Source organism: Zeus faber, assembly GCF_960531495.2.
Source record: "Zeus faber genome assembly, chromosome: 7".
Lineage (NCBI taxonomy): Eukaryota > Metazoa > Chordata > Actinopteri > Zeiformes > Zeidae > Zeus > Zeus faber.
In genome coordinates this window covers 3,183,207-3,203,824 of record NC_137203.1, presented here as the reverse complement: position 1 = coordinate 3,203,824, position 20,618 = coordinate 3,183,207, and the positions used below count along the sequence as shown (strand labels likewise).

Below are 20,618 nucleotides of genomic sequence, written 5' to 3'. Positions count from 1 at the left end.
ATCCGGGATTTGACAGAGAGCCAGTGGAGGTGGATGAGGGTGGTGGTGATGTGCTGTAGGGCTTGGTGCGGGTGAGGACTCTGGCAGCAGAGTTTTGTACAAACTGGAGCCTGTCCAGGGCTTTGCTTGGAACCCCGGACAGGACTCCATTGCAGTCGTCCAGACGGGAGGTGATGAAGGTCGTGGATTAGAGTTTCAGCCACGGACTCTGACAGTAACGGGCGGAGTCTGGAGATGTTCTCGAGGTGGAAGAAGGAAGATTTGGTTCTGGATTTGATGAGTGAGTGGAATGAAAGGGATGAATCGAAGATGACGTCCAGGTTGCGTACTTCGGGGGATGGGAAGATGGAGCAGCCATCGACAACCAAGACAAGATCTCCAACCTTCCTGAGCAGCGCCTTGGGAGCCACAACCATGAGTTCAGTTTTGTTACTGTGGAGTTTGAGCAGGTTTGAAGACATCCACTTTGACCAACTTGATGTCGTGGAGGCAGTTTAGAAGAGACTGAGGGGGGAGGCCGGAGGACGGTTTTGTGCCTAGGTATAGCTGGGTGTCATCTGCGTAGGTATGGAAGCACAGACCGTGGTGGCGTATGATCTGACCAAGGGGGAGCATGTATCAAGGGAGGCAGAGGCCATCACACCACCCGAACCCTTATTAAAGGTTCCCACAAGACTATGGGCGAGACAAAAAAAACATGTGATGTCGGGATTTTGAAATGTATTTAATATCTAATACACATATTAAAGTCTCCAATACTTGGACACGACTCCCACAGAACTATTCCGACAGCCCTGCAGCTTTTGCAGCTGTCCGTCGCTCCACACCGGTGCCGAGTGCCCACACACGCAGCAGCGAGGCCCAGCGCGGGACAACCCCAGGCCACACCCAGTTCAACTCTGCTGAAACTCTTCTTCGGCCTCAACTCTGCTCTCTGGGCCAACGCTTCAGGAACTCCCCTCTCTCCTGCCTCCCCCTCTGTCCTCCCCCAATCGAAATCCTCTCTCTCTCTGCCTCCCCCTCTCCATCCTCCCCCTCTCTCTGTAACCCTCCCTCTCAATCTTTTTGCCTCCCCCTCGCTTTCTGCCTCCCCATCCATCCTCCCCCTCTCTCTTTAACCTCCCCTCTCTCTCTTTCTGCCTCCCTCTCTGTCCTCCCCCTCTCGCTCTCTTCCTCCCCCTCTGTTTCTGACGCCCCATCCAGCCTCCCCTTCTACATCCTCCCCCTCTCTCTTTAACATCGCCTCTCTCTCTTTCTGCCTCCCCCTCTCTTTCTGCCTCCCCCTCCCCATCCTCCCTCTCTCTCTTTAACCTCCCTCTCTCTCTTTCCGCCTCCCCCTCCCCATCCTCCCTCTCTCTCTTTCTGCCTCCCTCTCTGTCCTCCTCGCTCTCTCTATCTCCCCCCTCCTTCCCTCTCTCCCCCGTCTGGCCTGATGCCTCCTCTTCCTATCTGTGTCATTGGAACCTGCTGCCGGCGTTTTGGACTCAGCATCATCTGCTGCAGCATCTGTACCAGAGTAGATATGTAGCTACTGATGTAACTAAATAGGAAAATAACTAGTAATGTAACTGAGTAGAAAAATAACTAGTAATGTAACTAAGTAGAAAAATAACTAGTAGTGTAACGGAGTAGAAAAATAACTAGTAGTGTAACTAAGTAGAAAAATAACTAGTAATGCAACTAAGTAGAAAAATAACTAGTAGTGTAACTAAGTAGAATAATAACGAGTAGTGTAACTAAGTAGAAAATTAACTACTGATGGAACTAAGTAGAAAAGTAACTAGTAATGAAACTAAGTAGAAAATTGACTACTGATTTACTAATATAACTAAGTAGAACAGTAACTAGTAATGTAATTAAGTAAGACTGTAACTAGAAATATATCTAAGTAGAACTGTAACTAGTAATATCACAAAGTATAAAAGTAACTAGTAATGTAAATAACTGTAACTAGAAGTGTAACTAAGTAGAACATTTACTACTAATGTAACTAAGTAGAACAGTAACTAGTAATAAATGGCTCTGCATCATGACCGCTGTACGAAACACAGCGTGAATCAACACACGTCAATCAAACTGGGAAGCAGAGAGCATCACTGAGAGAGGGGGGGGGGAGGGAGAGAGAGAAAAAAAGGAGGGGAGAGAGGGAGGGAGGGAGAGAGGGAGGGAGGGAGAGAGACAAAGGGAGGGGGAGAGACAAAGGGAGGGGGAGAGAGAGAGAGAGAAATGTGAATGACAGAAAGACAGGGCAGGCGGGGGGTGAGCAAGAGAGAGAGAGAGAATGGAGAGGTTGGAGGAGAGGGAAAGAGAGAGAGAGAGAGGGAGAGAGAGGGAGAGAGAGGGAGAGAGGGAGAGAGGGGGAGAGAGAGGGAGAGAGGGAGAGAGGGAGAGAGAGGGAGAGAGGGAGGACCGATGGTTTGATGTGTGGAGGAACAATTTCTTCTGAATTCTATTTCATTGGAACGAGTCTGAATTTAAACGGTGAGTACTGATGCAACAATACCTAATATATCAGTTATATATCTATATATTTCTATATATAAATATATATATAGAAATATATAGATATATATAGGGAGCATATTTACATCACAACAGAAACAGATAATGAGCTAAATGTAGTGTTTTGTGTTTTTTGAAGCTTGTGGAACAGGACATTTATGATAATTCGTAATAATAAGCAGATTATTTTCCATCTGAGCTGCAGTAGGAGTTTGGTGTCTGTAGTGTGAGTTGGCGGCTCCAACAAACAGAGGATTGTTCTCCAACACAAGAGCGGCCACGTCTGCATCTCTGACGCTTCGTGTTTTCTAATGAATTAAAGCGCATTATCACCATTATAATCACTACTGTCAATTCTAAATATTGTCATATTGCATCACGCTGTATTATTATCTGTGTGACTCCTCCCTTCCTCCCTCCTCATCACATCATGACTGTTGATGAAATCCAATACTTCCTGCCTCCTAAATAATAAATGGACAAGACACATTCATTGACCATCACACTCTCTCTCTCTCTCTCACACACACAGTGTCAAACTCTCACTTTCCAGTTTCTGTTCTTCCTTTCGTTCTCTTTGTCATCTTCTTCTGCCCTCCCTCCTCACAGCATCCGCCTTTTGATTCAAACCTCCCTTGTCTCTGAAGACCCCGACCCCGAAGATCCTGAAGATCCTGAAGAACTCAAAGACCAAGAGGACCCTGAAGACCCTGGACCCGGAAGACGCCAGGGACCCATCGTCTCGGCGACTCGCGGCCTCCCCTCGTCGCCGTCTCCTCGGAGGGGAGGGGACCCTCCGGTTCCCACGATGGGAAACGGCTCCATGAAGTCGAAACGCTTCAAGCAGAGGGACAGCGCCACCCTCTCCGTCAATGGACGGGCCCCCAAGGACCAGGCCTGGGAGGTCCTGAGGGCTCGGGTGGAGGAGCTGGAACGGGAGGTACGGCGGAAGGACGAGGAGCTTGTCGCCAAGGACCAGCAGATCCGGGGCCTCCAGGAGCAGCTGGCCAAGCAGACCTGGGCGCTGGCCGAGCTCGGAGAGGAGCTGCAGCGCAAGAGCAGCCAGATCAGCAAGCTACAGGATGTGGTGAGGAGCCCGCCGGCACCGGGAACGGCACCGGCGCCGGGGCCCGGCGGGGGCCAGGCGTCCCGGCACCCGTCTGTCAAGGCCAGCGCCAGGAACAGCCCCAAACTTGGCAGCCTGATCAGGGGAAGCCTCAACCGGAGGAAAGGGGCCAAGGCGGGGGTGTCCGCTGAACCCACCTCCCGGACCTACGACTCCAGCGGGCTGCCCAAGTTCTCCTTCGAGAAGGCCCGGGTGCCCAAGGAGGCCAGGTGAGACCTTGTGTCCGTGGTCGGGGAAAGAGGCGCTAGTCCCAAACGGTGTACTAGCATGTTATTTAGTACACCAAGTAAGCATGCAAAAGAATGTCTGAAATCAAATAGTGTGAAAAGTACCAGGATGTACAACGTGAAGCTGAAAGCTGTTTGTTGTCATTCAGAAAGTCGAATCTTTCTCTCACGACGACCAAGTAAGTCATTCACCTCAGAGTGCAGCAGTTGCCGAAAACCAGCGATCGATGAAGTCACTCGTTCTGTTCGTACCGTGACCGGTCGGTCGGATAGTTTCCGTCCACCCAGCAACGAGGAACCAGGGGAGCACAGGTTCAGTTTTCCAGACAGACCCTGGATCTGTCCTCACATGGGAAGAGTCAATGTCTGAGGCAGGAAACTAAATTGCCAACTGCACACCCGTTGATTGACCTTGGAATTTATAAGGGCAATCGAAATGGGTGAGAAGTCTCAGCCTAAGGCATAATATGATATTAAATCCCTCAGGGAGTCTAATTGGAGCTTTAAAATGCTCCAATATGGAATTTCTCTTCACAAGCCAGCAAACTGCAAGTCACCATAGACGTCAAACATGAGAGTGAATCCATAATTAAGGCGAGAGCGGTGGATTTCTACAGCCCTTAATCACAGTCTCCGTCTCAAAGCTTCACATTTCACATAGAAATCAACCCCAACCCGCCGCCCGGACGAGGAAAACCTCGCACAAAACCACCGCCAAAGGACAGTTGCGATTCCAACGCAAAATTAGAATACCTCTCTATCCAGGCAGAAGGAACGTTCACAGCTTGGAGGCTTGTTTGGGCACAAAGCGCAGTGTGAGGCTCCGCGCGTAGCGCAACACAGACATCTGACCCCGAAGGACCCCGGCGCTCGCTCAAACGAGGCCTTCTGGGGTCCCCGGGAAGGGAACAGCGGTCCACTGTGAAGGACGGCGCGGTGGAGGCGGCAGAGGCGTGGGAGGGAGGGGTCGACGCGAGAAGCGGCTGAACGTCGAGGGAGTTGGAACGGCTTGGGCTCCAGCTTCCCCAGCGTTTCCCGGCTGGGTGAGGGAACACCAGCGGAACAGCCCACTCCTGGCTCCAAAACAGGTGGAGTTCAGCCTCCTTGAAAGGGAAGTGACGGAGGGTTGAACAGCAGACTGGGTGTAACAGTCGAAAATGAGTAAGATCAACGGGAATCGTCGCGCGAGAGGAGGTTGAGATGAAAACACTCAAAAAGTGAAAAAAAGAGATACATAAAAAGGCCTGTATCATAACGGCCACGTTGTCATAACATTATATTTATACTATACTATGGTGTACTGTGGGTACCATCTCACCCAGGAGAATCATGACATCCTACCCCTGATAAGACAGCGCCCCCTAGAGGCTGAGAAAACCGTCCTGTAACCAGAACGTCACAGGTTCGATGCCCTCAACGACGCCCTGCTCCTCCATCTGTTACCTTCACTTTTAAGTATTTCAAACAAGACATTAACAAAGTACTTAAAGGAAACACTAGTATATGTAAAACACCCCCCCAACATGTAGCATGCAGGTAATAGAAGGTGAATTGGGAATGTGACGCCTCGTTCTCCGCCACAGCGTGAAGAAGCTACTCACCGACGCCCTGAACAGGAACCAGTACCTGAAGCGTCTGGAGCTGCAGCAGATCAAGGACATGGTGGAGTGCATGTACGAGAGGAGCTTCCAGCCCGGGGAGCACGTCATCGAGCAGGGGGAGCCCGGGCAGCACCTCTTCGTCTTGGCTGGTAGGACCGCGCTCCTCCGCAACAACTAATTTGCTCTTAGAACTTGTCTCAAAATGCACTTTTACCGGAAGTCCATCTTGGTTTTAGATGAGTTTTAATTTATTTATTTATATTATATTATATTTTTTAAATTCCATTTTGTGATTTACTGGCTTGATTATTTTTTCTGAATATTTGAAAGTGTGCATATTTTCCTTTATATCATTTAAATTACGTTATGTTTAATATGTTTAATTGAAAATGTTCACTTTTTTAAATTAATATATTCCATATTTTACATGTTTATATGTATTTTTTGTTCTGTTTGAAGCAATGAAGCATGTGTTTTTTCAATATTATTATTATTTTTAATATTATTATTATTGTCATTATTTTTTTAAAATATTATTATTATTATTATTACTTAAATCAATAAAACAAGGGCCATATTTGTCGATTTTTTCGTATTTTTACTTAATAATATACTATAATATACTAAACTTATTTTTTAGACTTGCTTATTGTTCAATACTCCTACTACTTGTTTATTTGAGAACAAAGTCAAGCTGGATGTTAAAATGTCAAAGCATGTGTTGACGTCTGGGACGCTGTGGCCAAGGGCGCTGTGGTTTGTTCCCAGTGCGGTCGAACTCGCCATCGGATTGTGACCGGACAATGCTTGGAATAGAGCTTTGCCTTCGGCCTCACGAGGCCGATGAAACGCACAAACAACTTCTAACAATGCAACGCGGGGAACAATGTCCCGACTGATCTGTTCTCTGTGGCTCTGCTATTTTGTGTGAAATATTATTTGTCCAGGTTTCTGATTGGCTCTGGGATCTCCATGAGGTTTAACATTTTATTGACATCGCCCGTGGACCCCGACGGTCTGTGTTTGGGTTTGAAGAAGATATTGATTGCCCTTGTTTGGTGTTTCCAGATGGGAAGCTGGACGTGTTTCAACACAGCAAGTTACTCACGTCGATGGCGGTGTGGACCACATTCGGAGAATTGGCCATTCTGTATAACTGCACCAGGACGGCTTCCGTCAAGGGTAAGACACGCAACCAAACTCACCTGCAGTTTCCCATCAGACATATCATCAACGCTGATCCAATCTCATACGATCCATCCCATGACGTCAGACCATTCCAGGCAAAAGACCCAAGATAAAACATTTGAACTTGAGAAGATTTACGAGAACTCGCTGGGATTGCAGCACACTGTGTTTGTTTGATTAGAAGTGAGAAAAACGAGCGGGGCAGCGCGAAGGCTTGCTGCGCGATAGAAACAACAAACCGAGGGACACTTACTAATGCGCTTTCTGGGATGACTGCCATGTTTTTTGGGGTGTTTCTGTGTTTATTCAAATTGCATCCATGAAATGACAAAAATCGGCATGGTTAATTCAATGAAACATGAATGGGATACACAGTACTACTACATGCAACGTGGACCGGACGCCGGTCACATCGTTCCGTTCCACGCTTTGACCCGCGTTCAACATCCTCAACACGGGGTCGGTGTCCACCCGCGGCTTCTCCCTGCGACATCTGGAAGGTGGGGCTGCAGAGGGTGAGGGTGGCGTAAAATCATCAGAGAACGGCGAAGAAGCCTCGCAGGCTTCGTGAGGAGCGCCCAGCCCTGAGAGGAGAATCCTCCCTGGAACCGCAGCTAAGGCTCAGCTCCTCAGCGTAGGCGTAGTTCCACGTTGGAGCTTGCGAGCTGAAAAACAATTCAATAGCGTCATCAACACACCGGCCAATGGAAGCGCAGCACGCACGCCTGGCAACAGAGGACAATATGTGTCACGCCGCAGCACGGAAAGGCGCTTGGCGGGTTTCTCAAATTCACAGGAACGGTGAAATAAGTGGAAAAATGCTTCACTGAGACCCTAAAACTAAAACGCGACGGCAAACATGTTTGAAATGCTTCTGGAAAAGGTTCTTTGGTTCTTCGGCTTTCAGGTCCACCGGGCAGTCGAAAGCGTTATACGCCACACCTCATGTGGCGGCGGCGTGGCAGACGGCCAAATGTTTTAGGAATCCATGAACGGTGCCATCGTGCAATTTGAGTCAAGTCTTGAGTCAAATTTGAGTCAAATCTCCTTAACAAGCACAAGCTGATGTATTTATTATTTATTTATTCTTCCTTTCTGGTAAACGAACGGCCGATGCGCCCTGATTGGCTCGGAGACTGAAGGGGCGGGACATCCGGTGACGCATGGTCTGCGTTCTCTTCCCTGCACAACACAGTTCAGCTTCTGGGCTTCTCGTTACGGTTTCAACCACATGGAACAGCGATCAAAGGAAACATATACCAAACAAAAACATTTTTTCTGCAAGATTTATTGTAGTACATATCTCAGCCACTAGCCCCCCCACCCCCACCCCCACCCCTTCCCCCCGTTGACTCCACCTATGTTCCCTCGTCTTTAAAACCAGGAGATCCCAAAACAGCTTTGCTTCCACACGCGTGGGGTCACTGGACGGCCAGGAACACAAACTGGCTGATATGCCTGAGGTTCCCCTCTGAAAAACTATAATAATTATATTCTAAGCTCACACACACACACACACACACACACACACTGACACACACACACACACACACACACACACACACACACACTTGCTCATGCAGATGCACCTGTGTGTGTGCAACGTGACACTTCCCTGACCTGCCATTTGAGCTTCAGTTGTTCTTAAAACCTCAGGATGGAGGGGCAGAGAATCAGATCGCTCATTAGACAGAAGCAAACAAGCTCTTGCATGGCCTGTGTTGACAAAGGCTTTACATCATATCCCAGCGCTGCCTTCTGATTGGCCGTCGCAGCCCCTGGCATTTAGAGCGCAAATTCCACTCCTGTGAGTGCTCTTTGTCCAGTGGGTCAGCAAAGTACGTATTTGTATATTTAACCAAGTAATTGGCTGGTGGCCCTTTGGGTGAAGTGGGGTGAGGCTATGGGGTGGAGGGGTCTTGGACAACGTAGCGAGGAGTCTCCGTTGACCTCATCCAAACTCCATTGGCTGGCAAATTATCTCTTTTTCTTTCCCCCCTTTTTCTGGACACGGTGCTTGGTGATGGAGGAATTCTCCTTCTTGCACTTTCAGCTCAGGTTCAACTTCCTGCTTATATTTCCCTTCAAAACCACTTCCTCTCCCCGTCCATTAAAGGGCCTGGCACAGAATGATTGATGAGTGGCTCGCGGCTACACAGGCTAAAAGATATACTGTATACTCCAGTTGGAGGACGGATGAGAAAATGCTACGACTGTACTATTATCACCTGTATCCACCGAGCAAAACCAGGGCGATGCTTCATTTCTGGCTGCGGTAGAGCCAGTGATCACGGTACAACCAGCAAAGAAAAAGGAATGTCGACAGACCAGGTCGGAAAAATCTCCAAATTTCATCGGTCGCCAAGTTGCCATCTTTTTTCCTTCATTGCTGGATGAGAGAGCACATCCCCTTTGTGCACTTTCAGCCAAGGTGGAACCTGGTGGTAGGGTTAGTGAGTTTGGGTGGAGGCGTCCCAGTTGACCCGCATTAAAAACAAACACTGATTGACCCGTTTACAAATCAAAATACAAGAGAAGGTCAGCGGCGGAAAAATGAAGCAGCGTTCTAATCACAGCCGCGCCGGAGTGCGGTGGCTTTAAGGGCTCAATTGAATCCAGATGTTGACCGTCCAGCGCCTACGAGCCAGAGTCCCAGGTTAACGAGCTCCCGGCTGCGAGGTCGCGTCCCGCTGAACTTTGCTTGGCCGCCGGGGGCCTGATGGACCCGATCTTGTTTTCCACAGCGGTGAACAAAGTGCGTACCTGGGTCCTGGACCGCGAGGTGTTCCAGAACATCATGAGGAGGACGGCCGAGACGCGCCATGAGCAGTACCACAGCTTCCTGCGCAGGTCAGTCAACGGGACGAGTCCCAGTACATTGGAGAGTCGATGGTTCGGTTATGAGACTGCCCAAGTGCCCAGGTGCCAAACACCGTTTGGACATTCTATGTTAAACATTTGGTTGGATTGTTGTGTTGGATCGCGATCCAATGTCAACGGCCCAACCAGTGGATCACTGTTCTGCCTAATTTAACATCAAGATAGATGGATTCTCAAGCCCTCTGCAGGTTATTAAGCTGTATTATGTGAAACAAAGACTAAATATGACTTACAACGTGATGAGTGACAAGTCAAAGATACAGTTTTCCGTTGTTCAGCCAGTGTCTAATAACATAGTTCGGCCAAGATTGAAATTTAGATCCAGAATAGACAAAAAAAGCTTGGAAGGTGTGGCGGGTGCAGAATGAACACGATGCGCTGAATTGACTCCGACCGGAAACCAACTGTCATCATGTGTTTGCTCTTGTTCTCCCAGCGTGTCGCTCTTGGCCAATCTACCGGAGGACAAGCTCAGCAAAATAGTGGACTGCCTGGAAGTGGTGAGACCCTCCGTCGCCTGCCCGTCTACGCTTCCGCTTCGGGGACACGTGCTTCCCCCGCTGCAGTGCCCTCTCCGCGGCCCAACCCTCAGGGAGCTTCCTGCGCCGCCCCCCCGCCCCCGTCGCTGCTGTCCAAATATCGCCGGCGCTCGGCCGTGTAGCATTACCACGAGTCAGCGTGTTCCCATCGTCCCCGCTCGCAAAAACCCCACAAATTTGTGGCGTGACGTACGCCGCTGATGTTGTTTCTGTCGTCCCTGGGACCGGTGTGTTGGTGCCACAACTATTCAACCAACACACAGGGATTTGTTCAAATGCTGGTGAAAGGGGGGGTTGTTTAAGGTGCGAGACTGTGGAAGGACGTGTCAGTTTGTTTCTGATACGCTGTTACAGTGTCCTCTCGCCATGAAGACGTGAAGAACGATCATCTCAGTTGTTGGTCCTGCGGGGAGGGGGGGGGGGGGGGGTGTTCTACACGGCATAATTTGTTTTTTTTCATCCATTTGTGATGGATCTGGTTCAGCTCCATCTCAGGAGGACGCCTGAAACATAATACTGAAGCAGATGTTTTTTGGAAAGCTGGGCAGATAATGTTGAAGCCTCCGTCATTACACTTGGAGGGAATGGAATTTGGAGGAAGTGTGTGTGTGTGTGTGCGTGTGCGTGTGTGTGTGTACTACCTTGTTTCTGGACGTTCGCTAGGGCCGTTAATCAGCATGAAATTATAGGAGCCTTTCTCAACGTCTCCAGGAATACCTTTGCGGGAGCCTTGTTTTGAGAGTAACAATGTCCATGAGATTGTTTTTTAGGACGGTGCCATCCTGTGTTTCCAAGCTGGTGACTTCCAAGATGAATTCCTGGCACACTGCCCCCACCCTTGTATTAACATTTCAGGCCGTTGGCTGAACAACCGCACAAGGAGCCTTAATTCATGAAGCCCCGACTACTGGTCCTCAAGGCAGTGGCGGTGGCAACGCTCAAACAAACGGTGTCCTCAGAAAAGGTCAAACTGAATACGACTGCGACGCGACCGCCGTGGTGCAAAGGTACAGAGGTGTGACCGCACCAAGACCCTGGTGAATCGTTGAAACAACAATGAAGGAATAGAGGTTGAATAACGGGCCACGTTTCGGGCAGGGGGGGCGATTAAGCTTCCAATCAAGGGAGGCCCACTGTGTCACGCTGGCCGTTCCAGCGAGGGCCCTGGCGCTGTCCAAACAAGGTCTTTCCAAACACAACCTGGACCTGGTGCGTCCTCGCCCCGACGCTGACGGGTTTTAAACACCATCTTCCTCAAGTGTAAACCTGTACTAACACGCTGCTGCGCGGTAGGGAGACGACACTTGTGTCGAGGGTTTCCAATGTAAACAGGGGAATGTTCACATGCAGCTGCTCTGATTTGTTAGTTTGCTTCCTATTTAGGTGCTTAACAGCAGGGGTGCTAAACGGAGGGTCTGTGGACCCACAGTGGTCGTGAGAATGATGGTTTTGCACAGGACCCCTCCCTCGATATAAGTATTGATGGTTTGTACTATAGTACTTTAGTATTTTCTATAGTATATCTGTAGCATTTAATGCGAAACAAAATACTTATTTCCTTATTCCTGGAACAGAATCATTACATTTCAATGTTCCAAGGCCTGTCTGCCACATTTGAAGGACCCTTAAGACGCCAGTACACAAAGAAACAGAACTATTTGAGAAAAAAAAGACATATTTCAAACAAGACACCAACAAATGACGCAGTGTTTTGAGTTTGTATGTGATGATACGTCTAAGCCCACAGAACAAACTATTCTCTAGTTTGTTTACTGAGGGCAGTGCAGCTTTCACACGGTTGGCTTGGGGACGCCTTTGCTGGTGGCCATGTTTTCGTTAAGTTCTTTCTATTTTTGCGGTATACTGCCTACTTTACTGCTGAATTAAGTGTGGGAACCATGTTTTTTTTACCATGACTCCCACTGTTCCATCACCATGACTCCCAATGTTTCATCACCATGACTTCCACTGTTCCGTCACCGTGACTCCCACAGTTCAATCACTGTGACTACAACTTTTCCATGACCATGACTCATCAACACAACCCCCCTTGTTCCATTACCACGACTCCCACTGTTCCATCACCATGACTCCAATTGTTCAATCACCATGACTACTACTATTTCATGACCAAAGCTCCCACTCTTCAATTACCATGACTTCCACCATGACTCCCACTGTTCAATGATCACAACTCCCACTGTTCCATCACCGTGACAACCACTGTTCCCTCACCATGACTCCCACTTTTCCATCACCTTAACTCCCACTGTTCCACCACCATCGCTCCTGTTATTCTGCCACCATCACTCATCACCATGACTCATCACCTTGACTCCCAGTTCCATCACCATGACTCCCACTGTTCCATTACCATGACTCCCAGTTCAGTCACCGTGACTCCCATAATTCAGTTACCATGACACACACTGTTCCATGACCATGACTCCCACTGTTCCGTCACCATGACCGCCATGGGGCTGTGCTACTGGGAACCGGGGCGAGCGGGTCGATGATCCGGATCGATGTGGCTCTGAGGGCTGTGCTGTCTGGCCCAACAGGAATACTACGACAAAGGGGAGTATGTGATCCGCGAGGGGGAGGAGGGCAGCACCTTCTTCATCATCGCTCAAGGAAAGGTGAAGTGCACGCTCACATGCACGCTCACATGCACGCTCGCACGCATGCTCACATGCACACTCACAACAGGAGCACACTCAATGCTAGACAACACACTATAAACACAATGTGCATGTAACAAACAGCCTGAGGCAGGTGCACAGAAACACACACACACACACACACACACACACACACACACACACACACACACACACACACACACACAGATTCCACCCTCTTTGCCTGGTGGAGTGTTGGGATTTAGACGTGGGGAGGGAGTTATGATTCACCATCTGACCGCCTGACAAGTCAGCAACCTGACACCAGGGTGTACAGTGATGGGCGTGCACGAGAGCCGGGCACGAGAGACATTTCAAACTGCCATTAGCCACAGCGCTAAGCTAACAAGCTAATCAGAGGGAGACGGGCTGTTTGGGAGGAAGGAAATGGCTCGACCCCCCCCCACCACCACCACCAGCACCACCAGCAGCTAAACAAGGAGGGGTCACGGAGGTCAAACTGGGCCACGCCCACTTGTTAGGGCTCTGATGTCACCGTGGTGGGACGGTTTGACCCTGGTTTGGGTGGGACGTAGGTTTTAAAACCTTTAAACGATGTGGTGGCTGGTTAGACGGTGCTGGTGTGACAGGGCTGACCTGGGACCCGTGGCTGTGGGATGTTGTAGAGTACAGAGTATATTTGAGGGAACACCTTGATTGATTGCCAAAAGGTGAAACGAAAGCGAAACCAAATAGTTGCCATTTAAGCACGCACACGCAGACACGTTTCACTTCTTAAGCCACATTATTCACTGAATCCGACAGCGGGTCCGACGGTCAGAACGCCCCCTGGTGGCGGTCTAGTGCCTGTGTCTGGATGTCGCATCACAAAATACGTGGAATGAAATCCCAGCGTAGCAGCAGCAGCAGCAGCAGCAGCAGCAGCAGCAGCGAAACACAGCAGTTTGCTCAGCTGGACTTTCACCATTTTCAATGAATGGAAGAGGTTTCGACGCTCCAGCGAAAGGAGTGAGACTGCCGATGGGCTTGCCGTCGTTTGCCTGCTTAAATTTTTTGAACTTGGTGGGCAGGTGAGGGTGACCCAGAGCACCGAGGCTCACGATCTCCCCCAGACCATCAACACGCTGCACAAGGGAGACTACTTCGGAGAGAAAGCCCTCATAAGGTGACCGACTTGGGAGATTCGATTCATACGACAGACCTTCATCGAGTAGTTAAGCAGGAACCAGGTGCATTGTGGGTAAACTGGTGTCGTGCTTGATGGAGAACTGTCTCCCCGTCTCCCCAGTGACGATGTCAGGTCTGCTAATATCATCGCCGATGAGAACGGGGTGGAGTGCCTCGTCATCGACCGGGAGTGAGTATTATTATTATTATTATTATTATTATTATTATTATTATTATCATTATTATTATTATTATTATTATTAATAATAATAATGTTATTATTATTATTACTATTATTACTATTATTAATAATGTTATTAATAATAATAATTATTATTTTGTTTATTTACATCCTTCATGGTTCATGTGGGAAAGGTTTCTTGGACATACGACTATTTTAACATACGACCGTTCTTATAGAACCAATTACAGTTGTAAGTCCAGCTACCACTGTATTATTATTATTATTATTACTATTATTAATAATGTTATTCTTATTATGATTATTATTATATTTTTATTTTTATTGTTATTATTATTATTAGGGGTCCAGACTGCAGGGTGACAGACCCAGTTATGTATTGCCACGTTGACCGGTAAACAGCTGATTTTACCTCTGACTGACGCTTCCTTTCACCCATCGCCGTTGTCTTTTGGCGCCCAGGACCTTCGACCAGACCGTGGGCACCTTCAACGAGCTGCAGAAGTACCTGCAGGGCTACGTGGCGACTCTGGACCGCGACGACAGGAACCGTCAAGCCAAGTGAGTCCAAAAAAAAAGGAGAGGAACAGACGTGAGCCTGTGCTGCGCTGTTGCTCTTCCTGCTCCCGGACTCTGGAGCCCGAGGCGTTTCGCTCGTGTCGTTTACGTGAGACAACGGGGTTCCTTTAAATTGACGCGTTTTCTCTGGAAAGGGAGAGGGAGGGAAGGCGGCCAATCAAAGCAGTTTGAGCTCGGAACGACGGCAAACCCAACCGGGTCAGGACCGAGCCAATCTGGGAATCTGGGAATCCGGGGCTGCGTAACTCTAATCTTCAACGAGGTCTTTCTTCAGAACCTCATGTCCCTTCCAAGTCGCTTGAGGTGTGTTTTGGGATTTATTAGAGCAAGTTAAAGATATCTATAAACACGTCTACTTAGATTTAAACTTTTTAAAAAGCTGGTTGAATCGGATGTTTTTGGATAATTAATAATAGTTTGGATTTGGTTGTAAGTGCACAGAGTCATCATCAGTACGTGACACTGAATCCGTGTTTTTAACGTGGCACCACAGAAACCCTTCAGGAGTGAAGGTGTCTTACGTTCGTGTCGTGCCGGGGCGTAAATAGTTTGGAAACAACATTTTTTGATTCCATTTTCATCTCGTTTTACATGACGCGATTGTTGTGAGACAAACTTGCGAGTTAGAGGGGAGCTCGATAACCTCACCCCCCTCCCTCCCGCCTCCCCTCCCTCCCCCCCTCCCTCCAGGAGGTCTCTCTCCCGTCATCAGAGCCAGCCCTTGTCTCCTGATGTGATCCAGCTGAGGGAGAAGGTCTCGGCCTTCCCCTCGTCCACGCCCTTCCAGAGCCTGGAGGTCCTCACCACGCTGGGGGTGGGCGGCTTCGGCCGAGTGGAGCTGGTGAGACCAAATGGCAGTCATTATACTGTCTGTCTGTCGGTCACTGTCTGTCTGTCTCTGTCTGTCTTTAGCACGAGGGGCAATCATGGCCATAATCTTTCCACTATTGAACTAAAAGTTGCGGCGGAAGCTTTTCTCTCAATACCGGATCAATGGAAAAAGATTGCGATGCCACTTGGACATCGCTCCCCTTGATGGGAAAACAAGGTTCCCCTTAAATAACAACTTCAAATAACAGCTTTCCTTCAATGTTACACTGATTCTGAACATGTCTTGTTTTTCGAAGAAGTCACTGTTCCTATGCTGCGTTCCATTGGAATGGTTCATTCTGAGTCGGGAACCTGGTCCAGCGTTAGCAGCGTGTGCCGCCATGTTGCCGTGACGACAGGTCCGTTATATCTGTATCAGCAGACTCTGCCCAAGCGCTCTGCCATGACTTGGAATTCCATCTAAATCGAACAAATGTTCCCTTACACATTTCCCAGTCTGAGGTCATATTTTTCCATGCAGCATTAGGACCTGATATTAAAATACTAAAATACTAAAATATTCCACGTCCTGTATCTTAAACCGGTTACCAAACATTTACGGTCAATATCAATCTTTGATCTTTCAAGTGTCGCCAGTGGTGGACACCTCCAGGTCCAGCATGTAAGAGAGCCCTGTCGTGTTTCTGCTCCATCCACGCACTGACCCCAGCTGATTCCGCTCAGCGGCGGGACCTCAGGGCCGCGTCTTGGGACTCATTACTTTTCGGGCGTGGAGGCTCCTGGGCCTCGGCTCACCTAACGCCGTGTGTCCTTCTTCCACAGGTGAAGGTCAAAGGCGAGGACATAACCTTCGCCCTGAAGGTCATCAAGAAAAAGCACATCGTGGACAACCGGCAGGAGGAGCACATCCACTCGGAGAGGAAGATCCTCGCCGCCGCCCGCTCGCCCTTCATCGTCAAGTGAGTCTGGGCCGCTCGCTCTGACTTGGAACCTCCCACGTCGTTGTGTCTTTGATCCGTTCTCAGGGAAAAGGCTGCGGCGGCGGCTTTTGATCAGATCTCAGCGGTTTGTCCCCGAGGGGATCGCAAATCGTCTCCTGGAAGGGGAAGGAGGCGGCATCGGGGGAGGAGAGAATTCGGTTACCGGAATTGAAGAATCTGAGCGCCGAGTCGCCTTCCGTGGGAGGACGCCGATCCCATTCTGCTGATTCAGCAGCATGAGGCAGATATTAAAGCCGTGCTTCATCTCGTGACTTTGTTATATTCGCCGTTCTCCGTCCTTTCCCACCTTCTTTTCATCCAGATGACACGATTTCTAGTACAATCTCTTTATTGTGTCCCAGGGGAGACAGTTTGATTGCAGTCAGGGTTAGAGGCAGCAAGAACTCTGCCAAGACCTTTAAAAACTGCAAAACGGCGGTAAGACCAGAAGAAAACGGAATAAAAAGTGAAAAACGCTAAAAAGAGTGAGAAGATAGGAGGGAGGTGTGTCATAATCGAGCAAATACCTGGGATCAATACAATGCCACAAAGTCTAAGACGTGTCAACTGTTTTAGCTCTAATTACTTGACAGCCGTCCAAAGAAGTGCAAAATGCAGCGAGAGACATCGTCACAGTCTGTCAGTACCAGTGCAAATGAAGGAACTTTCATGTATTTTTTTATAAATAATCCAATTAGTTTCTTCAATCAGAATTGTTTGTACTTGTGCATCACTTCCAGTTGGATTTCCAGTCTGGGTTCTCTTTCTTTTCCAGGCTGTACCGAACCTTCAAGGACAGTAAGTACGTGTACATGCTGCTGGAGGCCTGCATGGGGGGCGAGGTCTGGAGCATCCTCAGGGACAGGTGGGCACCGCCAAGCTACCGTGCTCAAGTACTGCTCCAGTTATTCGCACCTTTTAGTTTTTTTTTTTTTTTTGTGTGTAACCAATAAACCGACAGTGTCACGGAACCTCTTTCCCTCAGGGGGAGTTTCGACGAGCCGACGGCGAAGTTCTGCGTGGGCTGCGTGACGGAGGCGTTCGACTACCTGCACCGCAACGGAGTCATCTACAGAGACCTGAAGCCAGAGAACCTGATGCTGGACGCAGAGGGATACATCAAGCTGGTGAGACGCCAGCGGCGTTTGCACCGGAGACCAATCACTGGCCCAACACGAAAACAACTCCAATTTTACAACTGAAATCAGGTTAAACAAATTGAAACGATTTAAATGGCTATTTCATCTTTTTCTGTACCCCTTACTGGGTTTCATTAAGCTGCTGCTTTACACTTTTGAAACGCTGAAATATTTTTTCTTAATCACACTTTACTCCACAGTGTAAGCATCTATCGCTCACCCCTCAGTTCGATGTAAGGTTATATTTTTAAATTTAGGGATCTCATTGGCAATTTGACAAATTCATGGTTGCAGACACCTGAAAGAAAGAAACATTCTTTATTCATCACGCAACACACCACATGCTTGCACACACACACACGCACATGCTTTGATGGTGGCTGGTGAAATGGATCCTCTGCATTTAACCATCCTGGCTTGTCCTTCCTCCGGGGGCACAGCCAGGAGCAGTGGGCAGCGTACGTGGACGCGCCCGGGGACCAGGTGATAAGTGTCCATCGCTGGTCAGACCATGATGGGTGCATGTTTTTGGTGGGGGTCCTTACTGACATGAGGTGGAGGAAACCCCATGTGAGCACGGGGAGAACATGCAAACTCCACACAGAAAGGCTCCTAATTGGGAGATAACCCACCGGAGCACGGTGCCAACAGCGCCCCAGGTGGGAATCCAACCCAGGACCTTCTTGCTGTGAGGCAGCAGTGCAATGCACTGCGCCACCGTGCCACGTGGAAACCCTAAGTCAGCTCACTTCTCACAATCTCAACATTCAAGATTCAAGAGGTTAATTCGTCACATACACATACGCACTTTCAGACATATACATACTTTCAGACTGAACACAGTAGCTACCTAAGAATTTCTACTTGACTAACTAACTGATTCCTAAAAGGTAATGCAGTAAGTCCAATACTATAAAATAAAATAAAATAAAATAAAATAAAATAAGAAAACAATCTCATTTAATGTCAAAGAGCATTGATTGATATTCACAGGTAATATCAAATCAGACTTCCACAAAGTTCTCCTGAATCAGGAGTTTCCCTACAATAGAACCTCCCCCCCGTGGGGAACCTGAGAACAGGTTGGTGAGTGGTGGTCCCTGCCCCCCCCCCCACCCCCCACCCCCCAGGTGGACTTCGGCTTCGCCAAGAAGATCAGGTGCGGCCAGAGGACCTGGACCTTCTGTGGGACGCCGGAGTACGTGGCCCCGGAGATCATCCTGAACAAGGGCCACAGCTTCAGCGTGGACTTCTGGTCCCTGGGCATCCTGGTGTTCGAGCTGCTCATCGGCAGGTCTGCACCGTTAGAGCTGCTCCTTTAGCTCTGAGGGGAAGCTAAAGGTCAGAAGTGAGACGCCTGCTCTGTGTTCCACAGCCCTCCCTTCTCAGGCAGCGACCAGATGATGACCTACACGTTCATCTTGAAAGGCATCGAGAAGATGGACTTCCCCAAAAAGGTCACCAAGAGACCGGAGGATCTCATCAGGAAGCTGTGCAGGTACCACACGGCCCCCGCCGCACGCCTCCTGTAGTGCACGCCTCCTTCCAACCCTTTTTGGTCACGCCGTCCCTTAAAGCCCCGCCCCCTTCCCCTCTCCCGCAGGCGGAACCCCGTGGAGCGCCTGGGCAACCTGAAAAATGGAATCATCGATATCAAGAAGCACAGGTGAGAACCAGGACGTTTGACGTGCTTGTTCCAGCGCCGTCCATGACGCGGAAAGGAGAAAGAGGGTTCGCAAATTTCCGAAAAGCGGTGGCTCCTCAGTTCAGGGCGATTCAGGATGTTTGCTGTTACAGATTCATGTTTCCTCACCGTCGTGACTCACTCCTTCTTTGGGACAGAAGCAAACCAAAACGAAAAATAACTGTCTTTGTCACGTTGGTCTCCAACCTAAACCTTATCCAAGGCTTCACTACGTTGTTGTGACAGTCGCTAGGAACAGAGCCTGCGACAGACACAACACATTCAGACTGTTTTTCACGGTAAATGAAGCAGCCGGTAAAGGGAGCAGCCATCTTGAGGCAGAAGGAGCCGTCGTCAGCTTGATGTCTCCTCACAGGAAGTGAGTCGTGTCGTGTGCAGTGATGTGTTTCCTCTCAACGTGTGTGAAGGTGGTTCAACGGCTTCAACTGGGAAGGTCTGAAAGGAAGGAGTCTACCATCCCCGCTGAGGAGGGAGGTGCGTCAACAACGCCAGACACAACACAACACAACACACGCTGTAGTGCTGCTACACAACACAACACAACACACGCTGTAGTGCTGCTACACAACACAACACAACACACGCTGTAGTGCTGCTACACAACACACCAGACGCTGTAGTGCTGCTACACAACACAACACAACACAACACACGCTGTAGTGCTGCTACACAACACAACACAACACACGCTGTAGTGCTTCTACACAACCCACCAGACGCTGTAGTGCTGCTACACAACACAACACAACACACGCTGTAGTGCTGCTACACAACACAACACAACACACGCTGTAGTGCTGCTACACAACCCACCAGACGCTGTAGTGCTGCTACACAACACAACACAACACACGCTGTAGTGCTGCTACACAACCCACCAGACGCTGTAGTGCTGCTACACAACCCACCAGACGCTGTAGTGCCGTCCCCTCAGTGCGGCTGGAGGTTGGAGGTTGTAATGGACACTTCTTCACTGTTTCTCTGCAGCTCACTGGTCCCACTGACCACAGCTACTTCGACAGCTACGCCCCGGACGAGGACACGCCCTCTGATGAGCTGTCCGGCTGGGACGCCGACTTCTGACGCTCCTTCCACCTGTCTCTCTCTCTCTCTCTCTGCCCACGTCTGTCTCTCTGCCCACGTCTGTCTCTCCCTCTGGTTTCCGTCACCGCTGACAGCGTCTCAGCTTATAAAGTGAAGTGTGTGCGTGTGAAAAAACAGGTGGCAAAACAAACAAACCCCCCAGGCTGTATCTCCCTCTCTCTCCCCCTCTTTCTCTCACTCCCCCCCCCCTCTCGACCCCCCCCCCC

General features: G+C 49.3%; 1 protein-coding gene across 1 annotated transcript; it reads left to right on the top strand.

The window, feature by feature from the left end:
- Positions 1-1,432: 1,432 nt before the first annotated feature.
- prkg2 (protein kinase cGMP-dependent 2) lies at positions 1,433-20,391 on the top strand (the record flags this gene model as incomplete). The annotated part of the gene is made up of 19 exons (XM_080003760.1): positions 1,433-1,508; positions 3,150-3,837; positions 5,439-5,605; positions 6,525-6,638; positions 9,389-9,494; positions 9,961-10,024; positions 12,625-12,702; positions 13,776-13,870; positions 13,994-14,062; positions 14,537-14,635; positions 15,344-15,494; positions 16,307-16,443; positions 17,240-17,329; positions 17,450-17,591; positions 18,734-18,897; positions 18,979-19,101; positions 19,207-19,269; positions 19,716-19,782; positions 20,296-20,391. The coding sequence occupies 19 exons, from the start codon at positions 1,433-1,435 to the stop codon at positions 20,389-20,391; spliced, it is 2,589 nt and encodes an 862-aa protein (XP_079859886.1).
- Positions 20,392-20,618: the final 227 nt, after the last annotated feature.